This window comes from Mus pahari, chromosome 17 (genome assembly GCF_900095145.1).
Source record: "Mus pahari chromosome 17, PAHARI_EIJ_v1.1, whole genome shotgun sequence".
Taxonomy (NCBI): Eukaryota; Metazoa; Chordata; class Mammalia; order Rodentia; family Muridae; genus Mus; species Mus pahari.
In genome coordinates this window covers 41,039,679-41,065,154 of record NC_034606.1, presented here as the reverse complement: position 1 = coordinate 41,065,154, position 25,476 = coordinate 41,039,679, and the positions used below count along the sequence as shown (strand labels likewise).

The 25,476-nt window shown below is 53.9% G+C and overlaps 2 protein-coding genes across 3 annotated transcripts in view; one reads left to right on the top strand and one right to left on the bottom strand.

The window, feature by feature from the left end:
• Nucleotides 1-16,242, bottom strand: part of Iqank1 (IQ motif and ankyrin repeat containing 1) — a 34,722-nt gene extending 18,480 nt beyond the window's left edge. Inside the window, exons 1-3 of the mRNA XM_029547827.1 lie at nucleotides 16,166-16,242; nucleotides 14,707-14,795; nucleotides 11,164-11,250 (exon numbers count right to left, since the gene is read on the bottom strand). Coding sequence (XP_029403687.1) covers nucleotides 11,164-11,250; nucleotides 14,707-14,791 — 172 coding nt within the window. The 5' untranslated portion in view covers nucleotides 14,792-14,795; nucleotides 16,166-16,242. The remainder of the gene's footprint in view (nucleotides 1-11,163; nucleotides 11,251-14,706; nucleotides 14,796-16,165) is intronic.
• A 410-nt stretch (nucleotides 16,243-16,652) lies between these two features.
• Fam83h (family with sequence similarity 83 member H) lies at nucleotides 16,653-25,293 on the top strand. 2 transcript variants are annotated; one of them, XM_021216954.1, is made up of 5 exons: nucleotides 16,653-16,738; nucleotides 19,785-20,246; nucleotides 21,062-21,226; nucleotides 21,296-21,420; nucleotides 21,611-25,293. In XM_021216954.1, exons 2-5 carry the CDS (start codon nucleotides 19,800-19,802, stop codon nucleotides 24,534-24,536), a joined length of 3,663 nt encoding a protein of 1,220 aa, XP_021072613.1. In that variant the 5' UTR covers nucleotides 16,653-16,738; nucleotides 19,785-19,799; the 3' UTR covers nucleotides 24,537-25,293. The 2 variants fall into 2 exon arrangements, with proteins under 2 accessions (XP_021072613.1, XP_029386967.1); XM_029531107.1 differs by lacking the exon at nucleotides 16,653-16,738 and adding an exon at nucleotides 18,818-19,239.
• The last annotated feature ends 183 nt before the right edge of the window (nucleotides 25,294-25,476 follow it).

The window sequence follows — 25,476 nt, the reverse complement described above, 5'->3', positions numbered from 1 at the left end:
CTCTCTCTCTCTCTCTCTCTCTCTCTCTCTCTCTCTCACACACACACACACACACACACACACACACACACACACACACACACACACACACACACCTGGACTGTGTTAATACTAACCACTGGGAAGAGATCTGCCCCATGCCTTGCCTACTGCCAAGGCCCTGCCCAAACTGTAGTCACTGTTGGGTTGGGTCGCCAGGTCTCCTTGGCCTGGCCAAGCTAGATCAGTTTCCCAAGTTCCTCCTCCAGAGGAAAATCTCTCAGACCTTCTGGGTCTGGCAGCTGAGGGCTAATGTTGTTCTCTGTGACTGCCAAAGACTGACAGACTCCGATGAAATCATTGAGATTACCATGAGGGAGCCCATGGTAACTGTCCAGGTGGCAGTTATGTCTCTGTCATTTTAACTGATACAGAGCCCATTTGGATTGGATGTGTTTTTTAAAAAGATTTATTTATTTAATATGAGTACATTCTTGCTGTCTTCAGACACACCAGAAGAGGGCATCAGATCCCATTATAGATGATGGTGAGCCACCATTTGGTTGCTGGGAATTGAACTCTGGAAGAGCAGTCAGTGCTCTTACCCACTGAGCCATCTCTCCAGCCCCTGGATAGAAATTGTTGCTCTAATTTACCCTTCTCAGATCTCTGACGATGTTGATGGCTACACTTAGCAGCTTAATAGCAGCAAGAACTCAGCTCCCCGACACCCAGCCAGTCCATTTCATATGTAAAAATAAGACCCACAGTTTACCGTGCTGGCAGACTCTACCCTGGCCAGAGATAAACCCCCTAAACAGGCTTTAGGATCAGTCTTTACTGTTCCCCTGCTTAAAGGAGCTGGCTTTGCAATGGCTGCTCTCAGTACCCAGTCACTTCTGTCCCCTGGTAAGTGACTGGATGGAAAAGGACAAGTTTTGAGGTTTGTAAGCTCTGGCCGGCTAAGAAAGTCTTTTAAGGTATGTAGATGCAAGCTGTAAAGGCCAGAGGACGTGATTTAAGGTATGTGAAAAATGGGGAATGGTTTGGGTTCCTTCCCCTTTCTATATGCTGTTGTTATATTAAGATTTCAAAAGTTCGAGGTTTGGGCATTAATCAGTGGAGTTATAATAAGCTATTAATTTATCTAGCCCTGGTAAAGCACTGCTAATATCATAGTCACAAGCTCAATTTTTAAATGTCCTTTGGTTGTTTTCTAAGTATAGACTTAGTGTCTCCCATTGTGCTGAAAACGTCGCTGACCCAGCCCCGGAGAGAAGAAAGAGTGTTCATGCTTTTAACCCCAAAGCATTTTGGGGGTCCCCAAGCTTTTGCAATGGCTCAAAGGCACGAATGTACTCTAGCTGTTTGCAGACACTCATTAACTGCCTTTTCCTTCAACGAGGATTTCAGTGCATATTACAAACAGTAGTGATATTAATGTATCCAAAACTTTGTCTCTATTTGTAAAATGACAGAAAAAGGTGCCACGTCCTGCACAGCTTTGCCTTGGCACCCTGGCTATGGCCAACCAGGGGATGAAGAAAGGATAGGGACACACATGCAGAAAAGCTGGGGTCAGGTAAGAAGTTGCCCTGGCGGAGCTCCACCTACTGCTGCTGTAACCTGGACCTCTGTGTGGTCATCCCATACATCACAGCGAGGAGGGGTCAGCTAGTCCCGGACTGTCAACATGAGGAGAACGAAGCTGTGGTTGTTAGCTTTACATACTCAGACCAATTGTGCCTTTGTACACAGGCATATTTTGACCAAAGAAAGAAGCCTTTGCTCTCCCCTACCCTAACTCATACAGGGATATAAGCTTTGCCCATTTCCCATGAGTCCTTGGTCCTTGTCATGGCTGCACACACCCCTGTCAACAACACACATATCCATTCAGAATGTCACTGTAGTCAGTGTCTTAGTTGGGGTTTTACTGCCATGAAGAGACACCGTGACCACGGCTGGCACGTTTGTTGGGGGCTGTTTTGGGGCAGTTTGCAGTTAATTGGAAATCTGCTGGGACAGATATAGACTAGGAGCAGAAGGTAAAGTTGAGGAGCTCAAAGGAAACTTTTTACCCGAGGTGTATACTGGAAAGGTCCCGGCCTGTGACCTTGGTAATCGGGGTGGTGGGGGGAGAGACAGAGACGGACCTCATCTTCAAGTTAGGGCAACAGACAGAAGCTTAGGCCGTGATTGACAGGAGTACTTATCCCGGAGTCTGTTTGACAGGTGGCTCTAAGTTGAGACTCTCTGAAGCTTCAGAGACTTCAAAACCCACCCCCTAGTGGCACACCCCCTCCAACAAAGCCTCACTTACCCCAACAAGGCCACATCTAATAGTGCCCCTCCCTGTGGGTCTATGGGGGCCATTATCTTTCAAACCACCACAACCAGTAACCAAAGGAAAAGGGGGAAGGGGCTGACAGCAAGATGGCTTAGTGGGTAAGGGAGCTTGCCACCAAATCTGAGGACCTGAGTTCAATCCTTGGGATCTGAAAGTACCCAAACAATGAAATGAGAGAGCTAGATCCTCCAAGCTGTTCTCTGACTTCCATACATGCACTGTGGCAAACATGTGCTTGCACACACACACACACACACACACACACACACACATACACACACACACACACTCACACTAAAATAGAAATATTTAATATAAGAAAATATGCCAAAAAATAAATAAATAAACCCAAAACCTCATCGTGATGGCGCACTCCTTTAAACCCAGCACTAGGGAGGCAAAGGCAGGCAGATCTCTGAGTTAGAGGTCAGCCTGGTCTATAGAGTGAGTTCCAGGACAGCCAAGGCTACATAAACAAACCATGTCTTGAAAAACTAAGAAAGAAAGAAAGAAAGAAAGAAAGAAAGAAAGAAAGAAAGAAAGAAAGAAAGAAAGAAAGAAAGAAGAGAGAAAGAGAGAGGGAGGGAGGAAGGAAGGAAGGAAGGATGGAAGAATACAAGGCCTATGTTACTAGCAGACGAAACAAACTTTACATTTAAAAAAATGTACAGGGCACTGGAGAAATGGCTCAGAGGTTAAGAGCACTGACTGGTCTTCCAGAGGTCCTGAGTTCAATTCCCAGAAACCACATGGTGGCTCACAACCATCTGTAAGGGGATCTGATGCCCTCTTCTGGTGCTGTTTGAAGACCGCAACAGTGTATTCATATACATAAAAATATATCTTTAAATAATAATAATAATAATAATAATAATAAGAAGAAGAAGAAGAAGAAGAAGAAGAAGAAGAACCTAGTGCTAAAGACATATTTTCTCTAAAGACACAGAAATCAAGCTGGGCCTGTGCTGGGAGCTCCCTCCCTGCTAGCTCTCCCTCTTAGTGCTAAAAGGGACCGTGCAGGCTGCTGGGTGAGGATTGTCACTAAGAGGCTAACCCAGCTGTGGACCCTAACTATGGCACTGCTGACTGTCCAGGCAAGACGTGTCCATTGGTGCAAGTCTGTTGTGTAGCAACCAACTGCTTTCTGGTTGGACTTGAGACCTGCCCCACAGGAGGGAGCTCGCATCTGGTCCTGTAGACCTGGCTAAAAGCCATGGCCTGTGAGGTCATGGATGCCAGTGTGGAAGATACTGCTGTTGTTGTTTTGCTAAATGGGTGTGATGTGACTGAATAATTATGTTTATTCACAGAGTGCTGCTGTCAGCTTCAGTTAGAAAAGTTGTTGTTTTGTAATGGGCAGCAGTAACGCTAGAGGTTACTGTGCTGAGGTTAAGTGGCTATTGAATGCTCACCCATAAATGGGACATCTACATGGTCCTTGGCAAGGCTCACAGAACACTGCAGAAGAGATGGAAGAAATAAGATGATCAGTGAAAGGGGGTAGCCTGCTGCATGTGCTGTTTTCCAGGCAGGATGTGGACATTATAATCTCTTCTATTTTTTAGAATTATTTATTGTATGTATATGAGTACACTGTAGCTGTCTTCAGACATACCATAGGAGGGCATCAGATTCCATTACAGATGGTGGTGAGCTACCATGTAATTGTTGGGAATTGAACACAAGACCTCTGGAAGAACAGTCAGTGCTCTTAACCACTGAGCCATAATCAGAGTAGAGGATATCTACACAAGATTCGCTCAAGATTGAGTCCATTTACATCCCGAGATGCTGTGGGGGAAGGGGACTCACAAAGCCCCACCCTGAGACCTGTGGTCAGTTCATGGCTGCTGGGGAAAAGAGAGACATTTTACTGATGAGTGTAGCCACTGATAAGGTGGCCATGCTCCTGTAAATATGTAAATAGTCACACCCACACTCCTATAAGCAACCCTAGTGAAATGTGTCCCCACCCCCGTATGAACATAGAAGGGGACTGGTCGGAAAGACAGTTGGGATTAGTGGAGGTGGGAGAGGGGACAAGAGAGAGTAACGAAGGTGAATATGATCAAGATACATTATATACTAATGCACAGTCAGAATGTACAATTATTATGTAATTATCTATGAGTAGCATATGCTAACAAACACACCAAAAGGCTTAAAAGAAGGGAAAAGGAGCACTATGTAATCACAAGTTTTACTACACGCCAGTTCTACGCATGCATGCATGTAACGGCGAGCCATCAATGTACAGAAAAAAAAAACAATCTGCGTCAAGGAAGAAACAACTCTACATCAATAGCTGGAAGCTGGTGTGTCCCTAACACGGGCAAAATACAGGCAGAAGGAAGTGGAGAAAGAATCCATAGCACGAGAAAGCCACGGGACACCCCCCTCTCCAAAAAAGCCAGGACTGCCCAACACCCACATGCACATGCTGCCCGAGGGCACAGGGGGCGTGATCTTGGGCCACAGAGCAGGGGTCTCTGTGGCTGCTTTGCAGAGCCATGTGCTCCACCTTCTTAACCAAGGGATCAGGGACAGAATCACAAGGGAGATTAGGAGAGTCTTAGGGATGGCTGAAGGCAGCACAGGAAAATCTGCCAGTGGCAGAAAAAGCAGCGCTCAAGGGAATTAGAGATTTACTATTACATTAGAAAGCAAGACAGATCTCAGACCGGTGGCTCACCTTTATGACTTAAAGAACGAGGAAAGGAAAAGACAGCAGAGGAGAGGAAATAAGGACTAGAAAGAAACAAAATGGAAAAAAGCAGAAATTGCTTGCTGCTCTTGCAGAAGAGCCGGGTTTGGTTCCCAGCACCCACATCAGGCCCCTCACAACTGCCCGTGATTCTAGGAGACAAACCGCCACCCTTTCCCGGCCTCTGTAGGTACCTTCATGCACAGGTATATGCACACACAAACGAAGATACGCACCCATAACTGAAAAATAAAAACTAAAATCTTTTTTAATAGGGGAAATGAAAGGGGGTTCATACTACCGATTCTGCAAAAATTAAAAAAAAATAAAAAAATAAAAATAAAATAAATAAGGGTAACTGTAAGGGAATATGGGTGTGAGGTAGGGTAGACCAATGGGTAGTGAAGAGCTTGAAGTCTCTCTCTCTCTCAGCAGGGTTTGTTAGGAGCACCTACTGATTTTCCAGAAGACCTGAGTTAGTTTCCCAGCACTCATGCAGAAGAGTGACGGTGACCTACAAGCACAGTCTCAGGGGTCCAATGCCTCTGGTCTCTGTGGGGACCTCACTTACACACACATAGCTACCCCCGACACACTCACAGTTTTAAATAATAAAAAAAATAAATTCTTAGAAGGTAATGGGGCCACAGTTAAGCGCTATTTCTGCCCTTCCAGAAGACCCAGGCTCGGTTCTTAGCACGCACCAGGTGCCTTAGGACCTGTTTCAGTTCCAGGGAATCAGCAGGCACCTGCGTGCACATGGCGCACATACGTGTAGGCAGGCATACACATAAATAAAAAAATCTGAGGGGAAAAAAAAACTCCCAACAAAGAAAAGTCCTAGACACTGTGCTTCCCCACTGGATTCTGGGTAACAGGTGAAGAGTTTGTGCCTCTTGTGCCAGGCTGCCTCAGCTTTTCTCGTGTGGCAAAGACTAGGGAGCACTTCCTACCTTAGTCTAGGAGGCCAGCATCCCCTGACACTAAAGCCAGGCAAGGCAATCATAAGAAAATCCAGGTCAGCACCTCTTAGGGTCATGAGTTCGAATCCCTCCACCACGCAGCGGCAAGCCAAGGTCAGTAGCCTAACCAAGTCTTCTCCACTGTGATCAAGTAGGATTTATCTCTGGACCGTGAGGATGACTCAGTATATGAAAACTGACAAACTCCACAGACCTCACCAACAGAATGAGGGAAGAAATGCATAATCACTCCAGATGATACAGAAAAATGTTGAAAGCAGTCAGCAGGTTTTCGAGACATTTAACATGTTAGACATGGAGGAAAATTTCCTCAGTCTGATAAAGGCTCTTATGAAAACCCTGTGGCGTGCATCATTGCCAAGAGTGAAAGACCGAAAGCTTTTTCTGCCATGTCAGGGAGAGATGTCAGGTGTGGTGGCCCACGTCTTTAATCCCAGCCCTCGGGAGGCAGAGGCAGATGGACCTCTGTGAGTTTGAGGCCAGCCTGGTCTACGTAGTAGCCGGGACAGCCACAGCTATATGGAGAGACCCTATTTAGACAATCAAAAAGATGGAGCTGGAAAGATGGCTCAGCAGTCAAGAGCGCACTGGCTGCTCTTCCAGAGGACTCAGGTTTGATCCCCAGTAACCAAGAAGGTGATAACAAGCACCCATAACCCCAATTCCAGGGGATCCAGCGCATTCTTCTGGCCTCTGCAAACACATGGTACACAGACCTATATGCAGGAAAAACACCAATATGTGTCAAATATTTTTTTAATTAAAAAATGTAAATAAAAAAGACTGGGGAGAAGAAAGCAGCGTCTCTTCTATATAACCCAGAACTGAAAATCTCCCTACAGCAACCAGGCAAGAAAAAGTAAAGAAGACGTCAAGTTGGAGACGAAGGACGACATGCCTTTAGATCCTGAAAACGCTAAGCAGGCCACCAAGCAGGCCACCAAAGTCTTGTGAGAACTAATGAACAGATTCAAAAGTGGTTCTGTTTTTATGGAGTGGGATTGCAAACCCGACCTGTGTGTAGAGCAGAGGTCAGGGCAGGTGACACTGTGGCTAGGCCCCACTGCAGGGGGTCCAATGGTGTGTGTGTGTGTGTGTGTGTGTGTGTGTGTGTGTGTGTGTGTGTGTGCGCGCGCGCGCTGGGGGTGTCCTGTACGTAGGAATGGGCAGACTTAGTGGCCCATTCCACTCAGCGCTGACCAGTGTGTGTGGGGGGGGTCGTCACAGAAGGTGGGGCCAAGTGAGAACCCAAGGCACTTCCTCCCTTCCAGGAGTGAGCGTTTTTCCTGGAGGGATTGTGGGTACTACCCCGCTTCCCTGTTCATATCCGCTTCTCTGGCCTCCGCAAAAAGCCAATCAACTTTGATGGAAATCAGCTGACCACAGGACGCCGTCCCTGGGCAGATCCCACGCACGCTGCACGCTGCACACCGCACGCACGCACGCACGCACGCACGCTCCTGGCTGTTGATAGCTGGCTGCTATGGTGGCGAACACTCTCTCCTTTTCTACACGCTGAGGAAGAGTAAAGGCAGCGGAGCCTCCCCTGTGCCGCATAGATAACAATATACTCTCCTCTCCAACCGGGGGCCGAGGCTACTCACAGCTTCTCTGTTGTTGGGGTATAGTTCATAAAGGCCAGGGAAGGCCTAACAATGACTCCCAAAAGATGCCTGAGTCCTGATCCTCCGAATAGGTCAGTGTGCTGAGTTTATGGTTAGCAGGGAATCAAGGTGGAAGATGGCTTCCGGTTGCTCATCAGCAAGGAAATGCGATGGTTAACCGTGACAGCTTGGCAGGATTTTGGTTCTCCCAGGAGATACACCCCGGGGTGTGTCTGTGAGGCAGTTTCTGGAAATGTATTGTTCAAGATGTACCCTGAATGTTGGTGGCATCATACAGTGGGCCAGGGTCACTGGCTGGGTGAAAGGGGGAAAGAGAGAGAGTACCAGGCATTCTCCTGCCACCTGGCCTCTCTTTGGTTTTGCTTTATTTTATTTTTTAAGACAGGGTTTCTCTACTATTAGCCCTGGCTGGCCTCAAACTCAGAGATCCGCCTGATTTTGCCTCCCAAATGCTGCAACGAAAGTCATGTGCCACCAGGCCACCCAAGCCATTCATCCCTTTCTACTCCTTGACTGTGGCTACAAACGTGATCAGCTGCCTTGGGCTCTTACTATCATGTCTTCTCTGCTGCGATGGACTGCGATTTTCTTAAATGATAAGCCTAAATAAATAAATAAATAAATAATTTTTTGTTTTGTTTTGTTTTTGTTTTTAAGAGACAGGGTTTCTCTGTGTAGTCCTGGCTGTCCTGGAACTCACTCTGTAGACCAGGCTGGCCTCGAAATCCACCTGCCTCTGCCTCCCAAGTGCTGGGACTAAAGGCATGCGCCACCACTGTCCAGCAATAAATAATTTCTTAAATGATAAGTCAAAATAAATAAGTAAATAAATAAAATAAACCCTTCCTCCCTGAAGTTGATTTTCGTCAGGTATTTTGTCAGAGTGACAGGAAAAGTGACTAATGCCAGAGGTGGCACACCAGTGGCCGCAGAGACCCAGTGTGCACACAGGGAGATAGAGGCAAGGAGTACACGGGGGTGTGGGGTGGGGGAGTAGCTGCTACTCAGAAAAGAGAGCAGAGGCCCTCTAGCAGGGCAGGAGTCTTAAAACTGGGAGACCGAACAAAAACAAAAAAACAAAAAACAGATTTGGTCACAATGTCATTAGAAGGAACAGGCTCTGTGCCACCAGCCGAGGTGGCTATCTAGCTGCCAACCAACAGGACTTCTGGATAGCAAGCATGGATGCATACTGCATATTGTAAGACTCTCCACTGATGGTTATGGTCCCTGTAGCACAGGGAAACAGCTCAACAGAGTCCTTGAACATCTGGACTGGGGCTCTGGAGTGCACAGGTCTGGGGCGTACACAGGCACCCTGAGTTAGGAGAGAGATTGTCATATCTTCATCTCTGTTCACCAACTCTGACCCAACCCAGGCCTAGATGTGGGTGTCACACTGTCCTCTGCGGTTCATTCGTGCCTCCAGGCGGGAGTGAGTGGTGGTAAGGCAAGTGGGGCACAGTATACACCTTGACCCAGATGAACTGTCATCAACCTCCTCTAGGCCAGAAGATCCTGAGGCAGGGAGGCACGGCCCCCTTTAGGAGCACTTGGCCATCCACTGCTCTGGACAGGAAGTGTGTGGCTCTAGTTGAAGGCGGCCTCCTGGGAAATACTGAGAGCAATCACCCTGGAAACAGGGACATGGGGGGGGGTCTGAGGAAAGGTGGGGAACAGGTTTGTAGGGACAGTGGCGTGTGGAGTGACATCCCTAGAGAGGATCTACAATCTGGGGACACCTGACAACCATCCTGTGAACCCCAGACAGGAGGCTGTGAACAGAGTGGCGATGGTGGAGGGGACTGGATCCCAATGTGCATCCTTCTTGTAAGATTGACCTGGACCAGACTTCCCCTGCCGAACACACCTTTCTTCCCGGGCCATCAGCTCTGGCCCAGAGGGTAATCAGAAAGCCATAATGATCGAGGCTGAGCAGCAAAAGGAAGGCTGGAAAATGGTGTGTTCTCAGGGTCTCTTGGAGTAGCCCTGGGATAGCAGCCAGCTGTCCGTTCTGCATAGAAGATAGAGCCGGCATCTTCTCACCACTCGTAAGCCCGGGAGCCTCAGCTGCACCCTCGCTCCCCACCACTGCCCAGCTCTGAGCCAGCACCAGATGCTGTGAAGGGGCCATCATTACCCTGAACTGAGTAAAGGTCTCTTCTAGAAAACCCCAAATGGGGCCTGGAGAGATGGCTCAGCGGTTAAGAGTTCAATTCCCAGCAACCATGTGGTGGCTCACAACCATCTCTAATGGGGTCAGATGCCTTCTTCTAGTGTGTCAGCGACAGAGGATGCTCATATACATTAAATAAGTAAGTCTTTTAAAAAGGGGGGGTGGAAAACCCCAAATGCACTCCTGGCACCCCAGCAGTAATAGTCCTGAGGCTGCTCTGCCCAGCCACTGAAGGTCTTCCCAGGATATGCAAGAACGAGGGACAACAGAGGTGGTGCGCATGCAGTGTGGGAAACAGCACTGGTCCTTCTGGGGGTCCTGGCTCCTCCCATCTGGCTCTGAGTCTCCATTGGAGACTGCATTCTCACACTCGGATGAGTCTAAAGACTGTCAGGCTCTGAGCTATGCAGAACGAATTAGGCATACACAACTACACTAGAACAACCTACAGACCACACGTGCATCCTGTACTCAGGATAAGGCTGGGTCTCCTGATCCCAGCACCCGAGGATGGGAAGGGTGGAGGTTCGCCAAGAGACACGGGTGTTTGCAAGCAACATGGGTGCAGCATTTTCTGAGAGTTGCACAGTTGGAGGGAGAGGCAGAGGGCAAGGCAAGGCAAAGCAGAGTGGCCAACGAGAACAGAAGTAGACCCAGAAACCAGGCAGGGAAAGTATGGGACACCAGGGCCAGCTGAAGTGGGTCCAGACACCAGTCACTGGGAACATTGTGGATGGAGGGATGAACCTGGAGGAGCTTGGCTAGATTTCTTGGGTTCAAGGCACCCAAAGAGTAGTTAGAGGGGCAGCTAAAGATGGGGTTGGGGCACACCGGCACTGAGGTCTTAACCTAATTGCATCTTGGGAACACAGAGCTGGGACCCGAGGCAGGAAGGGAGCAGGCTGGCCAGACCTGGTCCCTCCTGTCTTTAAGCTCTGGGGCCCAGGAAGCAGGCACGGGACTCTGGACTTCATGGTGGGACTCCCCAGTCACAGCTGTGGCTGGATCATTTTACTACCGCCAGAGGGCGACAGGCTCAGGGCCGGCGATTCAGTGAGACCTTTGGGAGGCAGACTGGAGCCAGGGGCTTGCAAGACATAGGAAGGGGGGCGGTTTCTGCCTGTTTCTGGCCTGCTGCATAGACTATACGGGCACGCACACACGTATACATGTAGGCATGCATGCTTTTGCATGTTCGTGCGTACACACGTGTGCACATGTACACTCATGCATACCATGCATATCTGGGCCCAGGGCGGTCGGTCCCCTTCCTGCCAGTCCCACCACCATCACCGCACCCCACCCCACCCCACTCCCCAGCAAATGTAGAACACCCAGGTTCTCACCTTCAGGGGCCTGGAGGTTCTCAGAGAAGGACCCTTTGCTTGGCCGACTGACCTTCCTTTGCAGCTGGCGACTCTCTCTCCGCTTCCCTGAAGGAAAGGTAGCAGAGGTGTAAAGATGTGAGTTGTTCCTTAGCCCTGCAACTTCAGGTGGCATTTATGGGATATGAGCTAGGCTTGTTCCCAGGCTATTAGGGAAGGACTCGCGAGGCCAGCACATGCAGCAATTTTAATGAGCCTGTCTTCCCACAGCAAATACACCTTTAACCTGCTACTATCAAGAACCAACCTGTATCTGGAACCAAAACCCCAGGCCTGGGCATGTGGGGGCTCCTGAAAAGTGTGCCCCTCATAGTCCTGACTGCTGTCTCCCACCCAAAACAATGCCCCATGCCATTTCCCAAGCCCTTCAGCAAAGCCTCTCTCCTACGCTGCTCCAGTTGGCTCCTGAGGTTTCTGGACAAGGGCAGGGCAGATGGTGTGTGTGTGTGTGTGTGTGTGTGTGTGTGTGTGTGTGTGTGTGTGTGTGCTGGGCAGGGCTGGGCCAGGCAAACCAGTCTGGCCAGTGAAGCAGAGTTGGCTGGGATGAGGCTCTGGGCGTGGGTGTGAGTCAGCGGGCTGGGGCTGGGGAGCCACTGGGGAGGATGTCACCTGGAGCGAACAGGAGGCCTGGGAAGGAAGCCTCAGATGAGAGTTGGTCCTGGACCCTCAGCTCCACCCCTGGGACTAACAGGTGGGCCATGTGAGGGTCCCTTAGGCCTTGCTTTAATTTAACGGGGGTGCTGGACTCCCAATCATGGCAGTAGTCAGGTCCCACGCCCGTCCCAGGAGCCAAGCTAGACTCTTCTTTAGCTAGGCTTTTGAAGGCTCAGTGTCTTCACCAGCCCACAGTGTGCCCCAAGTGCTTCATGCTGGGCCTAGGGTGGGCCTTCATCTCTGGCAAACTCCTGCCTGGCGGGGTTCATCCGGGGAGACCTGGGGTTCCAGTGGTCAGCTGGGTTGGGATGACCTATGGCCAGTGAGGGTCTGGGCAGGTAGGGCTGGCTGGTGCATTTGGGATGCAGCTCTTGGTTCTGTGGCCAGTTTGAGTTTCCCGCGACCAGAGACCGAGGGTGGGGTAAAGGGGGGGGCTTGGTGACGCCCAGGCAGGACCAGGCAAGTCCTCAAGCAGCAGTTTAGCTACTGAGAGCCGCCCCCAGTTTCTCAGTCTCCCTCCCAGTCTGGCCAGTGAAGTCTGTGGCCTGTAAAGTCCCGCACCCTGTGTCAGCGTGTTAGTCAGCCTCATCGGCCAGGGTGAGCCACTGTGCCGCCAAAGTCTCTATAAACTCTCTGGTGTGGCCCCGTGCCACAGAGTGGGACCTGTGGGGCCTATAGGCAGAGCCAGGGCCCTGGGCTCTGCTGCCGGGGGTGCGGAGATCAGCCAAGGGGCAGGCAGCACAGCCACTTGGGACATCGGGAGCAGAGGGCTGAACCTGGCTGAGAGCAAGCAACCTCCTGTGGCCTCTGGGATGTCCTCTGAGCTCCCCAACCAGGCCAGTTGATGAGCCAGGCCCCTGGGGAGCAGACATCTGGAGAAAGAGGCACTGGATTCAGGGCCATGTCTGGGAAACGAGGGCGAGCTCGAAAGCCCAGAGGCAAGAGGGCGGGCAGGGCCCAGCGGGCAGTTGGGCAGCAGGGCCCTGAGGCTGAGCCCCCGCCCCCCAACACAGGGGGCCCTCAGGACCAGGTGGGGGTGGCCCCGACAGAGCACGTGACCAGCACTCAGCCGGCTCCTCAGGGACACTCCAGGGCCACCAGGCCAGAGCAGCTACAGGCAGCCTGGAGGCCAGTTCAGGACACTGCTTTGGGATCCGAGCTGGTGCTGGCCCCTGAGCACATGGAGGGCTGTGGAGCTGGGGCCCCCATGCCAGCCCTGGGGCCCGAACTGCTGAGACTCCACGAAGTCCAGCTGTGCCTAGCCCAGGAGCAGCTGCTGCTGGAGGACCGGAGGCGGCAGGTCCAGCTGCAGATGCAGCTGTGGCAGGAGGAGCAGCTGTGGCTGCAGCAGCTGCAGGAGGAGCAGCTGTGGCTGCAGCAGCTGCAGGAGGAGCAGGCCTGGGTGCACATGGAAGGGCTGCAGCTGGCTGTGGCCCTGGAGCAGCTCCGGAGTGAGGGCCTCGAGGCACTGCAAACCCAAGGCCAGGTAAGGCCTAGAGGGGTACGGGGCAGGGGCTCGGGCAGTGACGGTACAGCGGACATTCAAGCATCTTATAGGTGTGTGAAGGCTGGGAGGCCAGTTTGGCTGTAGAATGTCTGTGGGCCTGTCCACCAAGAGGGGGTAGTGCTCACTACATAGGATGTTGCCCGGATGAAGGGCAGCAAGCCTGCCCAGACCACCCAATGCTTGGTAGGCAAGGCCATTGAGGGAGGGAACTTGTTTGGGGAGGGAGGTATCAGGGGACTAGGATAAGTAGCTACAGGAGTGGTCCAGGGCGGTAGGGTGTGGGGGGAGGGCTGGGTGCACAGCTGATAGACAACATCAGAACCAAGGAACAGTCCCCACCCCAAGCATCCTGGACAACTTCTCCATCTGGTCCACCTGCCCTGCCCCATGTTTACTGCAGCTTGGTGCCCAGGGCTTGAGATCACAGAGGCAGAACGCAATGCTGGTACCCATTATCCTCATTCCAGGAGGAAGACTGGCCTCAGACGCAGCTGGGGCTATTTTGGGCAACTAGGATCTCACCCCCAGCGTAGTGTGGAGTCACCACTGTCTGCCAGCCCCAGGGAATCTAAGATTCGGGGCTGCGTGTGGGTCTGGGGTGGGTCCCCTGACAGCGGGTACAGGCAAGCTCAGGTGCAAGAGACAGTCTGGGAAGATGTTCACAGCTGTAGCAGAATGAATGGGACTCAGAGCAGAGGGGCGATAAAGGCTGCAGGAGGGTAAGCACGGGCTCGAGGGAGACCTTTTTCTGATGCTCTGCAGGAGCCAGCCCAGGCTAGTTGTAATCCTTCATCCTGGAGGTGCTTATGGACAGACAGTCTGAAGGGGAAGGCAGGATTGTGGGCTGGACAACCACTTAGCATGAAGATTCCCAACTCGGATTCAAGGCCTGCTTTTTTTTTTTTTTTTTTTTTTTACAATATCGCTTTGTTGCTGTCATTTCCAGACAGGGTTTCTCTGTGTAGCCCTGGCTGTCCTGGAATTCACTCTGTAGACCAGGGTGGCCTCAGACTCAGAGATCCGCCTGCCTCTGCCTCCTGAGTGCTGGGATTAAAAGTGTGCGCCACCAACAACCTGGTTCGATATTGTTTTTAAGCTATCTGCCCCTCCAGTCTCCTCCTTACCCTAACACCGTACCCTCCTGAGCACTGTACCCACACCCTTCTCCAGTTCTAGAGGTTCGGGGTGCAGTGGACATCTGACCTTTGAGCTCACAAATCTATCATCCCACGCCCAACTGAAAGGTCTCTTGGAAACCACTTGGAGAGAAAGGGTTTCTGTGTGCCTAGTGGTCTCGTGGCCAGCGTTGGGGTAGTGCCCTGGAGGCCAGAGGGGGCACTCACCAGCAGTCGCTTGAAGCTTGGACCCAGGGAGGGGTGCCTGCCCCTTCCCTGCTGCAGCTTTGGGCCCCCCCTTCTTAGTGCTCATTCTCCTGGGGGTGGGAAGGAAAAGTCCAGGGATGGCACACTCAGGAGGGCAGCGGGCAAGGCAGTGGACATACTGCCCCCGGCCCTGGATGAACACGCAGCAAGAGCATAGACCTCCAACGCATCCCCCAGCCAGCTTCTTGGTTCACCTGCCTGCCCCTGGTGGTCTAAGGATGTGCCCAGTAGCTCGAGGAAGGATATCTAGCAAAAGGATGCCTCCCTTTATGCTGGTACCCCCGTCCTCTGCCATTCTGGTTCTGCCTGTCCTGCTGTGTTCTAACACCATCCTCTAAATCACTGGGCTAGAAGCTCAACGGCCTGAGTTCTGCAGGCTTGCTATCAACTACTGTCAACAAGGGTCTGCTGAACACAGCCCCTCCCCACCCGCAAACCCTCTCCCTTCTTGGCCTTGGGAATCTCTGCTGTCTGGTTCTGGAAGTAAAGCCCTTCTTCCTTGTATACAAAGCAGGCCCCCATTCACTCCCCTTGGAAGAACTTTCTTTCCACTCCTGTTTTAGTAGGGTCTTCCAGTGCCCTAGAACCCCTCACAGGGCCAATGACTAGGAAATCGGGTAGTGCGATCGCTGACTCCATACACCTATGTTCCCACTAGGCTGGGTTCGCAGGGGTGCCAGAGTGCATTTGGGGATGGAGTTAATGAAATGTTATCCTAAAAGTAGGACCAGAAAGTGACTAAAGGTAAGCTGTCTTACAGACAATGTTCAGGCAGGTGGCAGATATTGAGAATCCAGGACAGGAGAAGTGGTAGGTGGCAGCTGGCTTGGACGTGTGACTGAGTTCAGGGCAGGGCACATATAGGGGAGTGGGTTGGAAGGAGGGCTGGGTAGACTAGGGACCTAGGAGAAACTAAATCCTTAGGTGTACCAGCGATGTGCTGGGGTTGATAAGAGCATAAGGCTCCCTGTCTGTAGAGGATCCAGTCCTTGCAGCATCTTGGGTGCAGACTCTTTTAATGTGCATGTGTCAAGACAGGACCTTTGTGTCTTCAGTTGGTTTGCACAAGGAAAGGATCCAGGACACTGTTGGGGCAGTTTAGAGAGTGATCCTCATGTGAGATGGGGACTTGGGGGGGGGGGATTGGTTTGGGGGATTCTGTGTGGGAGAGGGGCTTCTGCTGGTGGATCACCCCAGATTCCCTTGTGCCTGAGGGGTCCCATGGGTACGGGTGAGTGTGCAGGAACCTATATGGTTGGGCATATGAGTGGGGAAGTCCGTTGAGTTCCTACTCTGTCGGTCTCATGCTCGCAGATGAGCCGGCGGAGAGTGGACTGGGGAAACTAGAGGTGTGTCTGCGAACCGTAGGGCGGTCACCTGAGTGAGCTGGGTACCCAGACCCCCCTGTCTGAGACCTCACCTGCCTCACCTGCCTCTGGCAACACAGAGGCCAGAAGCTCCGCCCCTCGCGTCGAGCTGGCCAGTTTCCTAGCGACTAAGCCGGAACTTCCAAGTCACCCCAACTTCCGGGGCGAGGGTCAGGGGTCGGCAGTAGGGGCTTTGAGCGATCGGTTTGCAAATGGGTTCAAGGGGCTTCGATGTCCGAAAAGAGGAGGCTCTAGCAGTCTGGAGTGACGCTGGCCAGGAGTCCGGAGCGCAGCTCTGGGGCTCCACCAGAGCATTCAGGGGTCGGGGTTGGGGTGTGGGCTGGGGGCGCCAGTGAAGCCACACTGGGGACCTGGGATCGCGGCTGGGGTCCGGGGCGCGGAGGGCCCAGGAATGCGGGCGCGTCGGGGTGGGGCCGCCCCGCCCAGGTGCTGTCCGGGCAGGCAGGAGGCAGAGCGCGGGCGGGGCGGGGGCGGGCGCGTGAATCAGGCCGAACGGGCGGGCGGGCCGCGGCGGGGAGTGGCTGTCGGACGGACGGGACCGCGAGGCCGCTGGGCGGCGGTGGGCTCCTGCTGCCCCTGTGCCGAAACCCCGCTCACCTGGCCAGGTAGGGCTCCCTCCCCCCGGAGCGCGCCGGGCACAGCCCGGCGGAGCGAGGCGCACGGGACGGGAGGCTCGGGCCTCCGCGCGGTGCCACCTGGGTCTGGTCTCTGGATCTGGGCCGGGCGGTGCAGTGAGCGCGTGCGTTGGGACTGGGTGGGAGACAGGGGGACTGCGCTCCGAGGCACTGGGTGAGGGATTTCCCAGGGGGCACGCTGACAAGTAGGAGGCAGAACAGTGCGATTCGCTCTGGCGGCCTAGGTATTGTCAGGGCATGACCTGTACCTTTCCCGGAGCCTCTCCCCAAGCCGCCATGAACCGGGGTGTCTAGGGCTGGGTCCTTATGTGGAGAGCAGGGAAAAACTGGACTCTCCTAACTCCTGATCTCATATCCCTGGACTGGATTGGCAGATAAGATACCTGGCCTGGGTAGCCGCTAACTTCCTGGGGTACGGTAACACCCTTGGGCCTTGCAGTGCCTAACCCGAAAGCTGTGTAATTCATCGACTTCCGGTCTTTGAACCGAATCCCACCTCCTCGGTTCTTCTTGTCCCCTACAACCCCAATTCTTCTTGATCACAGCCATCCTGTCATCCTCTTTGTGTGGTAACCTAAGGTCCTCCCCCACGGGATCACCCTTCCGACCCAGGAACACTACTACCTCCTGCCAGACTGGAGAGGAAAGGGTCATTCTCTTGTGCTACTTGTGGTGAAGGGCCTGGGGCTAGCTTCAGGTAGGAGGTCAGGAACAAAAAATTCCTGCTGAGTCACTGGTTTGGGTGGGATAGGCTCCTTCCTTAAGCAGGGCCCCACTTGGGTAGGCAGATGTCAGTGAGCAGGCTGTTGGACTCACCGCTGATAGGAGTGGTCACCGCCCCGTCTATAGTCAAGGGGCGATGTGGACCAGTGAGTGATTATAAGGGCATTTAAGGTCGTGTGTGACTTCTGTGAGGTCAGGTACCACAGTGGCCACTCAGGACTAAGGCCACTTCCCAACCCATGTATCTCTGAGGGTTTCCTCACCACGGGCTGGACAGTATCGGTTCTCAGTCTTATACCAGGAAGTGTCCCCTCAGAGCGAGCATGCTCTAGGGTCCCCAGGTAGTGTGGGAATGTTGCTTAGGAGAGCTGGCTGCAGTCTGAAACAAGCAGACAGGCCAGCATCAGACCCCAGGCGGTCTGCCTCCATCTCCCTAGGAACAGTGTGCCACGCCTCATATTGCAGACAGGAAGGAAAAGAAACGGCCTTAGGTCAGGGCAATGCCCCACCGGGAAGTCAGAGGGCCAGTAGACATAGGAGTGTCCCCACCTCCAATCTCTATCACACTTGGACTTGCTAATGTGTTACACCATGCCCCTAGGGGTGGCAGACGCCGTAGCTCCCTGGGTCATACACAGCAGAGTCCCTCCGGACCCCCAACATCATTGAGCAAGTGTCCTCTAATACCAGAGCTGCCATCCTGTCAACATCGCTGGCCCACTCCTCAAGGCACTCCTCCTCCTGGGCAGAAATGCTTCCCTAGTTTGGACTACCAACCAGGAACCTGTGTGCTAGGCAGGGCAAGAGTCCCAAGCCATTTCAAACCTGCGGAGCAGTGGGGACATGGTGTGAGCCTGCCCTAAGGCAACTGCCAGGCCAGAGGCCACCGGGTTTCCAGGTGTTTGGTTGTCACTTCTAATGCTGTCTTCAACCACAAGCTTCTGCTACTCACACTCATGGCCCAGGGACCTCCTGATGTGGACATAAACGGTTTCTCTGGCACATTCTTGCCAGCGAACTCAGACCAGGTTGGACCTGGGCTGGCCCGTGACATCTGGCTTCCAAGGCATAGGGGTCATGCTCACACACACACATACACACACACACATACCAGCCACCAGAGAAGGGTGATCCTTTTTTTTTTTTTTTAAGATTTATTTATTTATTATATGTAAGTACACTGTAGCTGTCTTCAGACACTCCAGAAGAGGGAGTGTTGTTGCGGATGGTTGCGAGCCACCATGTGGTTGCTGGGATTTGAACTCTGAACCTTTGGAAGAGCAGTCAGGTGCTCTTACCCACTGAGCCATCTCACCAGAAGGGTGATCCTGAGGCACCTGTGATGATGGGGGACGCTGACAAAGAACTTGGGACAAGGCTTGTAGCAAAGTCTTCCTTCATTCTTAGTGTATTAGGGAACGGGTGGTGATATGGAGTCTTGGGTCTTGGCAATGTCTCTGATGTCATCAGGATGGGTGAGTGAGTCTGGGAGGATATAAAGGAGACCCTACAGGGAACTGTGAGTTCCCAAGGAACTGTGGCCCAGGGAGGTTTTAGCTGAGGTGAGACGGAAACAAGGGTGAAGGTTTTTGAAGAGAGGTCGAAGGTTGAGTTGTCAGGACAGGGAGATCAGTGAAGGGACTGTGGGCAGACGCAGGTGTGGACTGAGTAAAGAGGTGTGGGTGGGGCTTAAGGCCATCATCCCTGGATGAGTCAATCTGCACTCCACTGTGCTCACCTTGGGCCAGGTATGGTGTCTTGCCACCCCTCCCAGCTCTGTGCAGTGAAGGACACAGGCCAGAGCAGTGCCCAGGATCTTCAGGCATTGGATACTCTTGATGAAAGAAAAAAAAAAAAAAAAAAAACCAAAAACGAATAATCTCTTTAACCAGGCTGCATTTGTATCTTAACCCAAACTTATTTTTATAGGAAAAGGGAGCCACAGAGTAAATGGGCTATGAATGTCTTGACTCTGAAGTAAGGGGAGGTGGGACCTCTTACCTGTATTGGGATAGGGACAAACACTGACAGTCCCTGAGAGTGAGGGAAACAAGGTGTCAGCCCCAGGAAGGGGGTTTAAGGGCTGAGTAGCACTGGCCCATGTCTTCCCCGCTAGGGGCATGCTATATGGCCTGTGGTGCTGCTTCCGAGCCTGTCTTCACTGGGGCTCAGAAAAAGCTCCCCGGAATAAGCTAATCCCAAGAGCCAGCAGCTACATCAACTGTGTGCATCCACTTGTGTGAGGTAAGTGGGTCCTACTGCCCCTAGTTAATGCATTTTCCTGCCCCTCCAGGCCCCTGGCCCCAACATGGCCCGTCGCTCCCAGAGCAGCTCGCAGGGGGACAACCCACTGGCACCTGGGTACCTGCCACCTCACTACAAAGAATATTACCGGCTAGCGGTGGACGCACTGACTGAGGGTGGGCCAGAAGCCTACAACCGCTTCTTGGCATCTGAGGGGGCACCTGACTTCCTGTGCCCTGAGGAACTGGAACATGTGAGCCGCCACCTGCAGCCCCCACAGTATGTGGCCCGGGAACCCCCTGAAGGCACCCCATCGGATGCAGACATGGACGGGTCCTCAGGCACCTACTGGCCAGTGAACTCGGACCAGGCTGTGCCTGAGCTGGACCTGGGCTGGCCCCTGACATTTGGCTTCCAAGGCACAGAGGTCACCACACTGGTACAGCCGCCGCCACCTGACAGCCCCAGCATCAAAGATGAAGCTCGGAGGATGATCCGCTCTGCCCAGCAGGTGCAGTCATTCTCACAGGCCTGAAGGATGGTGAAAGGCAGCCTGCGCTGGATTTTGAAGCATGGATAGGAGGGTGTGGGAGATATAAAGGCATTCCTGGTGCTTAGGATGCCAGGGCTGGCCAGCCAGACCTCAGCAGTAGGGTTGCCCTGATAATGAGTAGAGTCTGCTCATTATCACCGGGGCCTTGGGTAGCGGGCTCTGTAGACATTACAGTGTCTAGGATCATGGCTGGTACCCAGAAAGCTCAGGGCCTTGCCCAGCTGAGAGCACCCCACCCAAGGCAGCTGGTAAACTGAAAAACCAAAACCAAGTGATTAAGCCAGGAAGACTGGCTCATGTCAGTAGCGCTCAGGGAGGTTGAGGCCAGCCTGGGCTACACGGTAACAGACCAGTCCTCGTATTAAGAAACAGGAACACTCCCACAAACCCCAGGAATATTAAAGAGAGGCAGCAAGGCCAGATGGTAAAGGCCTAGCTTCTGCCCCTGCTCCGGCAAGTTGACAAATCATGCCTTGACAACTTGGGGTCTGAACAGACAGAGCTGCAGAAAATCCCCCATCTGAATGAAGCACCCTAAAAGTATAGCCCCTGCTTCTGCTTCAGGCTCCCTAAAGTGCTACCAAGTGTCAAATTTTTTGTGACCCTCTGCTGGGTCCCTTCTCTCCCCATCCCCCGCTCCCCAGTTCATGGCTAGTCTCTCCTGGGGCAGGCTAATGGTCATTTTTTACCATGCTTGTGGGTAAAAATGTGGCCTGAGATGGGCAGGGGGGCGGGGCCCTTCCCTCCCCGCTGACCTGATACCCACCTCCCAGGTGGTAGCTGTGGTGATGGACATGTTCACGGACGTGGATCTGCTCAGTGAGGTGCTAGAGGCCGCTGCAAGGCGAGTCCCGGTCTACATTCTGCTGGATGAAATGAACGCCCAGCACTTCCTAGACATGGCCGACAAGTGTCGCGTCAACCTGCACCATGTGGATGTGAGTGACCAAGCCAGGGGAGTGGAGGGAAAATATCTTTGGTGAAGACCTGACTCCCCTCTCTTCCAGTTCCTGCGCGTGCGCACTGTGGCAGGTCCTACTTACTACTGCCGCACTGGGAAGTCTTTCAAGGGCCATCTGAAGGAGAAGTTCTTGCTTGTGGACTGTGCCATAGTGATGAGCGGCAGTTATAGGTATGCCCAGTGGGTTTCCCTTAGCCCTGGCCCTTCCCACCTAGTCCTCATGGTCCCACTTCCTTCCCGTAAAGCTGTCCTTGCCCCAGCCCACCAGCCCAACCCCTTTCAGATCCCTGATTAGCCACCTAGTGCCTTTAGCCTCTGTGGCCCTACTTTCTCTCCCTGACTCCTGCCATCCTGTTCACAGCTTCATGTGGTCCTTCGAGAAAATCCACCGCAGCCTGGCTCATGTGTTCCAGGGAGAGTTGGTCTCCAGCTTCGACGAAGAGTTCCGCATCCTCTTCGCACAGTCGGAGCCACTGGTGCCCTCAGCCGGGGCGCTAGCCCGCATGGATGCCTATGCGCTTGCTCCATACTCTGGGGCTGGGCCCCTGGTGGGCGTCCCCGGAGTTGGAGCACCAACACCTTTTTCTTTCCCTAAACGAGCGCACCTCCTGTTCCCACCGCCCAGGGAAGAAGGCCTGGGCTTCCCCTCTTTCCTAGACCCTGACCGCCACTTCCTGTCGGCTTTCCGCCGAGAGGAGCTGCAGCGAATGCCTGGGGGTGCTTTGGAGCCTCACACAGGGCTCCGGCCACTGGCGCGCCCAACTGAGGCTGGGCCGTTCGGAGAGCTCGGGGGCCCCCGGGGCTTCTTCCAGTCAAGGCACCTGGAAATGGATGCCTTCAAGCGGCACAGCTACACAGCAGCCGATGGAGCTGGAGCGGTGGAGAACTTTGCAGCGGCACGGCAGGTGTCGCGACAAACATTCCTCAGTCATGGTGATGACTTCCGTTTCCAGACCAGCCACTTCCAACGGGACCAGCTCTACCAGCAGCATTACCAGTGGGACCCACAGTTTGCTCCTGCGCGCCCACAGGGCCTCTTCGAGAAGCTTCGTGCAGGCCGGCCTGGCTTTGCGGACCCTGATGATTTTGCATTAGGTGCTGGCCACCGCTTCCCAGAACTCGGTACTGATGTGCACCAACGGCTGGAATACGTGCCATCCAGCGCATCTCGGGAGGTACGCCACGGCTCGGATCCCGCCTTTGGACCCAGCCCCCGTGGTCTAGAGCCCAGTGGAGCCTCGCGTCCCAATCTGGGCCAGCGTTTTCCATGCCAAGCAACCTTGAGGCAAGGCCTGGACACCGCTCCGGAGGCAGAGCCTGAGCGCAGGGGCGGACCCGAGGGCCGGGCCGGGCTGCGTCACTGGCGCCTTGCCTCCTACCTGAGCGGCTGCCACGGTGATGGTGGGGAGGAGGGTCTACCCATGGAGGCTGAGGCTTGTGAAGATGAGGTGCTGGCTCCCGGAGGCCGGGACCTGCTCCCCTCCACCTTCCGCACTCCTGCAGCCTTCCCAGCTAAGGGACCAAAGCCGGGCTCAGGAAGCGGTGGTGGTGACAGCTCCGAGCGAGAGGGCCCAGAAGAGACAAGCCTGGCTAAGCAGGACTCCTTCCGCTCTCGCTTGAACCCGCTCATCCAGCGCAGCTCCAGGTTGCGCTCATCACTCATCTTTGCGTCCCAGGCTGAGGGTGCTGTTGGGACCGCAGGAGCCACCACTGAAAAAGTGCAGCTGATGCACAAAGAGCAAACAGTCAGTGAAACTTTGGGTCCCAGCGGAGAGGCTGTTCGTTCCAGCGCCTCGGCCAAAGTGGCGGAGCTCCTGGAGAAATACAAGGGCCCTGCCCGGGACCCTGGCGGTGCAGGGGGTGCCGTCACTTCCTCCAGCCACAGCAAGGCTGTAGTGTCCCAGGCCTGGCGGGAGGAGGTGGTAGCACCAGGAGGAGCAGGAACTGAGCGCCGCAGCCTTGAGAGTTGCTTACTTGACCTGCGCGATTCCTTTGCCCAGCAGTTGCACCAGGAGGCAGAGCGACACCCAGGAGCCGCTTCGCTCACTGCTGCGCAACTGCTCGACACCCTGGGCGGCACAGACCGCCTGCCATCGCGCTTCCTCTCCGCCCAGGGCCGCTCCTTGTCTCCACAAGGTCGAGATAGCCCTCCGCCAGAAGGACTTGGGACACACCAGCTGCCTTATTCTGAGCCAAAAGGGAACCCCACCCCAGCTTACCCTGAGCGCAAGGGGAGTCCTACCCCAGCTTACCCTGAGCGCAAGGGGAGCCCTACCCCAGCTTACCCTGAGCGCAAGGGGAGCCCTACCCCAGCTTACCCTGAGCGCAAGGGGAGCCCTACCCCAGCTTACCCTGAACGCAAGGGGAGTCCTACCCCAGCCTACCCTGAGCGCAAGGGGAGCCCCACGTCTGGATTTCCCAATCGGAGGGGCAGCCCAACCACAGGATTGATGGAGCAGAAGGGGAGCCCCACTTCAACCTACCCAGACCGTAAGGGTAGCCCGGTTCCCCCAGTGCCTGAGCGCAGAGGTAGTCCAGTACCCCCTGTGCCCGAGCGCAGAGGCAGTCTCACCTTCGCTGGGGAGTCTTCGAAGACTGGGCCTACAGAAGAGGTGTCTAGTGGCCCCATGGAAGTCCTACGAAAGGGTTCTCTCCGTCTCAGGCAGCTGCTGAGCCCCAAGAATGAGCGGCGTGGGGAGGATGAGGGCAGCTTCCCAACTCCGCAGGAAAATGGGCAGCCCGAGAGCCCCCGGCGGCCCTCGCTGAGTCGGGGTGACAGCACAGAAGCTGCTGCAGAGGAGAGAGGCTCGAGGGTCCGTCTAGCTTCAGCTACAGCCAATGCTCTGTACAGCAGCAATCTGCGAGATGACACGAAGGCCATTCTGGAGCAAATAAGTGCCCACGGCCAGAAGCACCGCGGGGTTCCTGCTCCAGGTCCAGCCCATAGCAGTCCTGATGTAGGTCGCTCAACAACTGCAGGAGACTTGGCCCCAGACATGTCCGACAAGGACAAATGTTCTGCCATCTTCCGCTCAGACAGCCTAGGGACACAAGGCCGGCTCAGCCGCACCCTGCCAGGCAGTGCAGAGGAGCGTGACCGGCTCCTTCGCCGCATGGAGAGCATGCGCAAAGAGAAGCGTGTCTACAGTCGCTTCGAAGTCTTCTGCAAAAAGGACGAAGCTGGCAGTAGTGGGGCAGGAGACAACTTGGCAGATGAAGACACCAGGGACAGTAAAATGGGCAAATTTGTCCCCAAGATCTTGGGCACATTCAAAAGCAAAAAATGATCTCCTGGTCTGCGAGGCCAGGACTCTGCATCACTGCCATACTGAACCTACAATACCCATCTGGAGTGGTGGCTGCCGGGTCGGTGTCAAAGCAGTTTGGGATCTGGCTGACGACCACCTGAACTGAGCTCCACTTGAATTCGCCTGGCAGCTGCACTGCCTCTGGCTTTTGGCTTTTCCACGAGGGGCTCAGCCCCTCCACCTGGTGCCTTTCCTCATCACCTCCTCCCACCCCAGCCTCTGCCATCTCCTGGGCTCAGGTCTACTTTGGGTCATATTTCACCTCAGGGATCCACCTCTCTGCCTTACGCTCCAGTTTTTCAAGAACTCTTATCTCTTTGTGCCTCAGCTCCTTCTTAAGGCCTTTTATCTCAGGGCTTTTTCTCAGGGCTTCCATCTCACAGCTCCTGGTCCTCTCCCTCTGGTTAAAGCCTCCTCCCATCCTCTCATCTCCATCTCTCTCCGGAACACACCTTGCCTGCTCCCACTCTGTCTCCTCACTGCCTCATAGCACTTTCTTGGCATCTGCCCTCTTGCTGTGCTGATGGCAGAGTTGGCCTCAGGCAGTTGAAGGGAAGAGAGGGCTGCTGGCAAGGACAGACTGTTGGAAAGTAGTTGCCAAACACCTAGGGCCCCCCATCCCCCACCCCGCCTCAGGCCATGCCTGTCCTCTCCAGCGTTTCTGGGTAGCACTTGAAGAGGAGCCAAGACTGGGGAGCACTGGACTTTGCAGTACAATAAAGGAATCTGGACGGACTTTCTGTGACCCCAAGCCTCAGTAAATTCCTAAGTCAAAGTCTGGAGGGAGGTTGTATATCATCAGCAAAAGGCAGAAGGTGGTCCCTGGGTTACTTTTTTCTTACCACTAAGGATTAATTTTGATCTGGAATGACACCAAACACATGGAGAGCCCCTGCACACACACACACACACACACACA

Bases quoted from the DNA above. Each gene is read 5' to 3' on its own strand.
- Fam83h (XM_021216954.1), top strand. From the start codon at position 19,800: ATGGCCCGTCGCTCCCAGAGCAGCTCGCAGGGGGACAACCCACTGGCA. The intron at 20,247-21,061 runs GTGCAGTCATTC...CCCACCTCCCAG, and splicing joins TGATCCGCTCTGCCCAGCAG to GTGGTAGCTGTGGTGATGGA. The intron at 21,421-21,610 runs GTATGCCCAGTG...TCCTGTTCACAG, and splicing joins GTGATGAGCGGCAGTTATAG to CTTCATGTGGTCCTTCGAGA.